Genomic DNA, 8,711 nt, shown 5'->3' on the forward strand with positions numbered 1-8,711 from the left:
AATACCTCCAGAGATCCCACAGGCTGGCAAAGGCCCAAGAGCAGACCAGCTGAGGCTCTTCAGCAGACTTTTCCTGAAACATCTAAATAATTTATAAAGCATTAACTCTTACTGACAGCTCCTTCCCTTGCAGGGCCCTATCAAAAACCTCATCACTCTTAATCCAAAAGAAGGACAGATCCCACAACAGCCCCAAACCTTGCTCAGGGTTGAACAAGTATTTTTAAGAGGTTCCTGAGATATTTTTCTTTGCTGAAATGCCTTCCTTGGGCAGGTAGGTCTTCCAGGGGCCACCACCTGCCACTCACCTGCAGTGGCACTGAGTAAAACATGCAGAAATGGTTAAGAGACTGTCTGTCAACATTTCACTTCCTCAGGGCTACTCAGAGGATAGAAGTTGATCCCTGGAGTGGTTCAACTGTGTAAATACTGTACAAATTAAGCAGCAGTGAGGTGTAAATTAGTAGCTCTAAGCCCTTCTTTGGGGAGAAGTAGAAGAGATGCTGCAGCACCACCAGTTTCAGACTGGAGCATCCTCCCCCCAGGGTACCACGGTCTTGTTTTGAACAAAGTGCATTTCTATAAAGTTTTTTTTGTTTGTTTGTTTTTCCTTGTCTTATCATCAAAAACAAGTGCTAAAGATGCAGCAGTGGCTGGCCAGGCTTTTACAGCAAAGTTACTCCTGCATCATTTCCCACCCCCCAACAGGCAGCTGGGGGGAACAGGAGAGCAGCTCTATCCACACAAAACCAGGAGTTAGGCCAACCCTGAGATCTACCCTGGAAACAGGAGCAGAGCACTGAGCCCAAACCACCTGATCAACAAACATCTTCACTTGTGGATCTGATCAAGACACAGAGAGAAAAACCTCCTCCTGCCATTGAAAGGGAAAACAACTCAAATGGCAACAGAGCTGCAACTCCACAGCCTCAACCACCCCCCAAACAAAGGCTTTCAACTCCCAGCAGGTTCAGCAGGATAACACAAATCACCCCACACAGGATTTCATGTTTAGCAGCCACAGAACAACATGAGTGACAACAGGGACACAGGTGGGGGGAGAGGCAGCAGCACCAGATCCCATTTTGCCATCCATCATCAATCCAAAATCAAAATAGCCCAAATCCAGGGATGCAGGAACTGCAGACTGAAACTCCAGGAGGGATGTTTGTTCACCAGGACATTGTTTATGGTCCATCCCCACAGCTCCCATGGCTACAGCAACAGGGATGATGCCTGGGAGCATCTCAGATACTTTACAGACGTGCATTTTGTCTTCACTCAGTTCTCCCCAAGTGAAGCATCACCATGTGAAGCCTCAGACAGGCTGGGAGGATGTTTCTGCATTAATTAAGAGAAAAACTAGACCAGGTAAGCTCTCCTGTGCTCACCTCAAAACTCAATTCCAGCCCCTAAAGCCAGCACTATGGTGGCTGCAAATGCAATTTTGGAGCTATTCTCCATCCTTAAACACAACAGACATGGAGCACAAGCAACAGATATCACCATAAGCAGCAAAGCCCACTGAAAATGCATCAAGTCCTGCCTCACTTTAGCAAATTAAATAATTCAAGAGCTGGCAGGGCTGGTTTCTTTGATTGCCTGTCCAAATGCATCACCCAGCAACAGAGTAGAGCTTCAGCTTGAGGGGGGTTTAAGACCACAACTCACCTGCCCTGCTCCTTTCCCAGAGATGCTGCTCCCCCAGCCCCTGGTCCAGCCCAGCGTTCCCCAAAGCTCAGGTGGCCGAGGCAGCCGCTCGTGCTTTTTCAATGGCTCCAGCGTTAATCCATCCAGAGCATCTTTGCCCCTCACTTCCAATTGGCGAGCGGCGGATGGGTGGGGTGAGAGCGCGACCCATCAGCTCCCAGATGGGCACCGATGCCAGCTCTGCCCCAGCTGAACACCTGAACAGCGTCCCTGCACATGCCACCGCTGCCCCAAAGCCGGGATTTGGGATTCCTCTCCTCCACCCCCTGATCCCGCCGCCTCTCGGAGCGCCAGGAGCGAGGAGGAGAAGCGCAATAATTAAAGCGCTCCAGCGCTTCGCAGCCGGAGAGGTTTGCTGGATGCTGTAGGGAGAAAGCGAGGGTTCCTCCTTAAAAAAAACCAGCTTTGCGGTCGAGAGGCTCAACTCGAGGGAGGAGATGCTGCACCTTACAGAGAGAAGTGCGGGGAGAGCCAGAGGATGGGAAGATGCACGGAGAAAAGAGGGAGGGAGATGAAAAACCCGCTGCTGAGAGGTACATAAAGCGAATTTCTTAAAGATACAGCCGACTGCTGGGCTCTGGGGTTTTATCCACCACGGGCAGGGTTAACGGATGCATTCAAGGAGCATGAGAAACGGGGCAGTAAGTCCAGGCTCTAACAGCAAGTAGCAAAAAATAATGCTGAAAGACCTCACCTCATCCAAGAGGACTCGCATCCAAAGCTGCCTGCCCAGTGCTGGATCCTGCCCTGCCTAAACAGCTTTGGAGGGAAGATGCCACATCCTCTCCCCCTGCTCCAGCCTGTGCCACTGCTTCACTTTCCTTACAATTCAAGATTTTCATCATAATAAGCCAAGTCTCCCCCCAGCTGGATGTTTAAAACCCAGAGGAATGATCATGCTGGCCAAACAACAACAACAAAAAAAAATAGAAGGAATAAAACCCCCAAACTCCCCAAAGCAACATCAAGTCAGCCTTAGAAAAGGCAGAACCCTAAAAGAATAAGACAAAGAAATAAGTGAATTATCCACATGCTGGCAGGGCTGGGTCACTCCCCTACAGTAACTCTGACAATTCCTTCAGTCAAAAATTTCCAGAGATGTTTAGCAGGAGGCAGCAAAGGGAAGGGGCATCACTTTTCACAGAGGGATTCAGTGAGAGCCTCATGTCCCCATCCCCAGTCCCTGCCACAGACTCGTTTCCGCTGCACTAAACCACAGGCAAGGCATGTTTTTAAACACCTCCCACGCATTTTCTCTGCCCAGATTGCTCATCCAGTCTCCTCCATGGTTTCTTTTATTTTTTCCATGCCACCTGATGAGCCTTTCCAGGTAAGGCACATCATATTCCAGCTGGCAATAAGATGCAAAGGAAGTACAGTGTGGTTCATAAACTATCTGAGAGTGGAAGAGACCCTTGGATGTCTCTAGTCCCAACTCTTGCTCCAGGCAGGACCACCTTTAAAGAGAAACAGGCTGCTCAGGGCATCACCTCATCGAGCCTTTAACATTTCCCCAAAAAATTCCATGGGAAGTCAAGACTCCCATCCTGAGGATCAGCACTTAGAGCAGAGCTCAGTTTTAAACCAGCAAGAATTACCAACTCTCCCCATAAGGACTTTTTAAATTAAAGCTAATTTGAACTAAAGTGATATTCTGAAGTAATTCCTTGTAGTGAGACAAATCAGCATTAGAAAATCTTAATACCTTCCTCTATGCCCACACTTGATACCTTTAATAACAGTTCAAAGGGCAGAGCCGACAGCATCACAAACCCTAAAGGTGAACTGAGCCTGCTGAGCCTCCAGCAGGTATTTCAGGTTTCAAACACTGCCGGATTCATTTCACAAATGAACAAGCTTATGAAACAAAAGACTGGCTCAGATCAGTTTCTATTTTTATTTTTTTTTTCATGCTGGGGTTGTTTATCAGCTCTCCCTGGACAGCATGGGTGTGTAGCAGGACCAGAGCTTGGTGGAGATGACCAGGACAGGTCCAAGAGGCGAACGCACCAACCCATCCACCAAGTCCCACCTGCCTCTTCACCCATCAGCTCCAAAGCCTCCCCAACTCTCACTGGGCTTCAACACCACCTCGTGCCACCCCTTTTTCCTCTCCAGTCCCCAGCCCTGGTCACGCACCGTCCACTGGCCTGCTCCATCTCTGTGACAAGCGCTGGGGCCACTGGGCCAAGTCCTGGGAAGAGCCCCCGGCGCTGGCGCCGAACTGGCCGTAGGGCGAGCGCAGGAAGGTGAGCCGGGGGTAGCAAAAGGGCGCTGGCTCCATGAGCACAGAGAAGAGAGGAGAGCCAGGTACGAAGCAAACCACGTCCCCCTTCGCCTCCTTCAGTGGGTGCTGTTGGGACATGCAGTCTCAGAGCCTTCTCCCAGAGAGGTTCCTCTTTGGAAAAGGAATTGGTGCAAAAATCAGAATAAAAAAGCCAACTCAAGGCACCAGAGCAGCCCTTGCTGCTGCTGCCACAGCCCAGCAGAGCTCAGTGGAAAAGCAGCGTCTCCAGCCTGTATTTAAACGCCCCTCTCAGAAAGCAGAGATGCAGCACAGGAAGAGACAAATTCCAGCTCTGCGTCGGGCTGATAAGCCAGGTTTATAATATTCAAGAAGTATTGGCATTACTACAGTTCCTCCCCCCCTCCCTCCCCCCTCTCTCTCTCCAACGAATATCTTGTGCAGGAGCTTGTTGTGCACAATAAGCAAAAAAAAATAAAAGCCCAATCCCTAAAAAAATCAGGCTGTTCCGGTGGGAACAGCCAACACGTTGAGTAAAACAAACACACGCGTGTTAAGCCCTGGGGATGCAATTAGGCTCCGAGCAGGGGGAAGTTGAACTCCTGGCAAAGGAGATGGCAGCAGGCAGGAGGAAAAGGGCAATAAACCTGGGGCCTGGCATTGCATCCCAGGGGGTGTCTTTTCCCAGGGGGATGAGCCCAAGAAGCAGCACCAGCCCCAGCACCACAAGGGGAGGAAGGGCAGCTCATCCTCAGCATGCAGTTGCCCTTTCCTCCTAATTTCCACTCCTGTGCCTCCAGGAGTGGGGAGCACCCAGTGATAACTCACTCCACCTTCACTGTTCACCCTGAGACAAAGGGTCAAAGCATGGACCAGCTGAGAACTTTTCTGCACCAGCTTCAAATCTGAGTTTTTCTCCCACCACAGCCCACATCATCCATCCATTCCACCATCCCTCCCACCACCCATCCCTCCCACCATCCACGGCACAGCTGCAGAAAAGCCTCCAGGGCAGCTACAGCCCCACAGGCCTTTCAGCTGCCACTTGCATCATGTCCTTCGAACCTGGGGAGGAAAAGCTCCTTCCTAACACAGAAAGTCAGTGCTACCCATTCCTGTGCCAGGTCTTCATGCTTTTCTCCCCATCCTCTTGCAGTGGCAGAGGATGCCACTTCAGCAGGGCATCTGTGAGGACTGAAACTGGACTCTTCCCTCTGTTCCTTACCCAAATCACAGCTCCCACTGGCTCACCAGAACTTGCAGACCTTTCTTCAGCAACAGAGGAAGATTGAAGCCCTCAGTACTGCTGGTTTTAATTGCAAGTCAGAGCCAGGGACGAATTTAGAAAGAGGGAATAGAAAAACCCATGGAGTTATAAGTGACAGCAAAACTCTTTGATATCAAAGCCAGCACTGACAGATGCAGGAGCCCACAGTGCTCTGCTCTGGGCCAGCATGTCACTGTGCTCTGCAGAAAAAGCCTTTCTGGGGAGCTTATCCCAGATCATATTTAGAAAGTCATATTGCAGTAAAAAAAAAAAAAAAAATAACAGAAGATGTTTTCAGCATTGCTGGGTCCCAGCAAAAACTCCTGAAGGAGCTGCTTGGCAGACTTCATGATCACAACACACTGCTGAGACCCACATGAGGATGGATTTTGAGGAATTCCCTCAGCATTCCCAGGTTTTGACCACACTGCATCCTTCACAACAGACTCCCTGCCTGGCTTTGGGGGTGATAGCACTGGGTGCAAAGGTAGCAGGGATTTAACCCATGCTGGATGGATCTGCTGCTGTGCTTGGCAGGGATTTGCATATTTAGAGGGTAGATGACAGTTTCATGATGATGAGTCATTAAAGTGTCCCTCCTGAGCCTTGTTTACTCCCAGAGCAATCCTACAGAAGGAGACAGGGCTTTTCCAGCAGTGGGTTTGCATTAGGAGGAGGGAACTCAAGTGCCACCCGACCTACAGCTGTGGGAAGTTTTTCGGCTTCTCAGAGACACCTAAATCACAGCACAGTACTAGAATTTCTAAAAAAACCACCAAAACAATTTTCCCTCAGGTAATGGGATTTACTACATTTACTACCTGTCTTTAGGCATAAAGTACCCATGGAAAGCATCACCACAGTTCTGCAAGAACTAAATTTGAGGTTTGTCTTATACAGGCAAATAAAACAGCACCAGGCTAAGTCTGATAATTCTGGATTAAATTCCAACTTGGTAATTAAACCCCAACCTCAACCCTAATTCTCACCCCAGTTCCCCTCTGTAAGAAATATCAAGCCAAACAGCAAACAGGCAAATTAAACCACACCAGGCTATCTGATAATTATGGATTAAATTCCAACGTGACCTCTTACCTCAGCTCCCTTCTGCTGAAACACCAAACTTCTCACTGCCACTTTCCTTTAGACCAGCACAGAAAACTTTCGTTGCAGATCCTTTTCCTTTTAAACCCAAGACATCTTTGTTTTCACACTGACTCAACACACAACTAAATCTTGTTTTAATAACTGTTTACAGCCTTAAATGATTTACTACAGCTTTACTAGAAGTCAGGGCACTACGAGTTTATATAGAGGTATCTTATTCCACTGGGCAACGCAAGTAAAGGCTCTGTTTAAAACCCCACGTGGAATTTCTATCAGCATTTATTTAGACAAGCTGAAGCATTCCAAGTGCCAGGGAACACCAGGAGAGCCCAAGAGGGACTTCCCTCTGTGGTCCATCATTCTTACAGACCAGCAACTGCACAAAAGCCACAGACACGTCCAAACTGGAGGGCTCTGGCTGGGATGGATCAGCCAACCCATCCCAGTTACAGCAGGGAAGTGGCTCACAGGGGGGGTAGCAATGACTGAGGTCACTGTGCAGACAGGACTACTGGGGTGTTGCATCCCCAAAAAAAGAACCAGCCACGAAACCAACAGCAGCAAAGCCAGGTGAGAAGGGGGAAATCCTGAGGCAGAGTTTATCTGCAGCAACTTGGCAGAGAGAGGCAAGGCTATGCTCACACCTAGAGACAATCCACAGAGGAAGGTCTGCAAACACTGAAACAACCTGGGGGAAAGTTTTATATTCCCTGGAGATTGTTCACATGTTTGTTTGCCCAGAGAACTTGTGGATGCCCCATCCTGGAAATGTTTGACTGAAGGTTGGATGGGGCTTGGAGCAACCTGGTCTAGTGGAAGGTGTCCCTGCCCGTGGAAAGGGGATGGAAGAAGATGGGCTTGGGGATCCCTTCCAACCCAAACCATTCCATGATTTTCATAGAATGGATTGGATTGGAAAAGGCCTCTGAGATCATCAAGTCCAACCCTTGGTCCAGCTCCAGGCCCTTTACCAGATCATGGCACTCAGTGCCACGGCCAAGCTCTGTTTAAAAAAACCTGCTGCTGGACAGGCAGTGGCACTGTCAGGTCTCAGGAGTGAGAAGGACAGTCACGGACATGAAAAAGCAGCAAAGCGAAGAACATTTGATCTCAAGCACAACTTTTTCACTGCACCGGGAAGGGCAGCGATCCGATGGCTCAGTCCTTCCTGCGAGCAGATCCACAGGAGTTGTTCCAGGACAGCCTCGGCAAAGCTGCTGTGCCACCTACAGTCCCTTCGGGTCCAGAACACAGAGCTGCCCAAGTCGCTGTCACTCGGCTGTCCTCGGCGCTCCCGCGGCCATGCCGGGTCAGGAAGCGCTTCCTTTGGCACTGCCGGGCGGGAGGCACCGCCGAAAGGCACTTTGAAAGTTCATCCCAAAGTGCATTAAAACCCGCCCTCCCCCCTCTACACTTCAAACCAGCTCGTTTTGCCGGGGTCTTTCCCCTCCCCAAACTCTTCAGTCTGAGATAAAGTTTCACTTTTTCTTCTTCTTTTTGTTTTCCTCTCTTTTTTACTGCGGCTTTTACGCCGACACAGCGAGGCAACCGCAGCCGCAAGCGGCGGAGGTGAGCTGGGCACCACTCCGTGCCCTCCAGCCCTCGGGGGGCACAAACAAACCCAAGCGGGGGCAAAAGCACCCCCAGAAGGAGCAGCACCCAAATTTCCATCCCGGCACTCCTGTCCCACTCGTATCCCGCTCCCGGGGTGCAACATCCCGCTCTGCTCAAACAGCCCAGCCTTGGGGTGTCACAGGAAAAAAAAACCTCCAGCAATGACACAAACCGAACATTTCCTATGCTTGTTGCCCTCCCCTAACTCCAAGAAAAAGCAGGATACATCAAACCCCACCCCAGCCCACCGCATCCCACCCTGCTACAACATGCAAAGTCGGGGTACAAAGCGCGGTGGGACAGGGACACCACCCCGCCAGCTGCGTCCCCCCGTGTCCCCACAGTGTCCCCGTGTCCCTCACCGCAGGGCTGGAGGTGGAACACCCGCCTTGCTGCCATGGCCGCTCCGCTCAGCGCGTCCGCACCATCGGCGCTCCGCTCGGCGACGGGGACACTTCTGGATTTGTGCTCCCCGCCAAAACCACACAAATTAATTAAAAAAAAAAGGGAAAAAAAAAAGAAAGAAAATAGAGAGACAACTCGGCTCTCCCCCGCAATCCCGGGGAAAAAATAATAATAATTAAAAAAAATTATTGGAGAGAGTCGCGGGTGGGGAGCGCGGGTGGAAGGGCAAGGGACGGGACGGGCGGCGGCACAGCCCACTGGGTCCTAAAGCCCGCCCGCCGCGCGCACCCGGGGGAGACCCTGCGGGGATGCTCAGAGCCAGGGCCCACCCACAGACCCCTCTGAGGGCGCTCCAGACCGGGC

General features: G+C 50.7%; 1 protein-coding gene across 4 annotated transcripts in view; it reads right to left on the reverse strand.

Moving 5' to 3' along the window:
* Window positions 1–8,414, reverse strand: part of SLC4A11 (solute carrier family 4 member 11) — a 114,687-nt gene extending 106,273 nt beyond the window's left edge. For 3 of the 4 annotated variants that reach the window (XM_071557076.1, XM_071557077.1, XM_071557075.1), the window contains exon 1: window positions 3,850–4,191. In XM_071557076.1, coding sequence (XP_071413177.1) covers window positions 3,850–4,075 — 226 coding nt within the window. In that variant the 5' untranslated portion in view covers window positions 4,076–4,191. Of the gene's footprint in view, window positions 1–3,849; window positions 4,192–8,305 lie in introns of those variants that run through there. The other variant, XM_071557078.1, reaches the window with a different exon arrangement.
* Window positions 8,415–8,711: the final 297 nt, after the last annotated feature.

This window comes from Pithys albifrons, chromosome 5 (assembly GCF_047495875.1).
Source record: "Pithys albifrons albifrons isolate INPA30051 chromosome 5, PitAlb_v1, whole genome shotgun sequence".
NCBI lineage: Eukaryota > Metazoa > Chordata > Aves > Passeriformes > Thamnophilidae > Pithys > Pithys albifrons.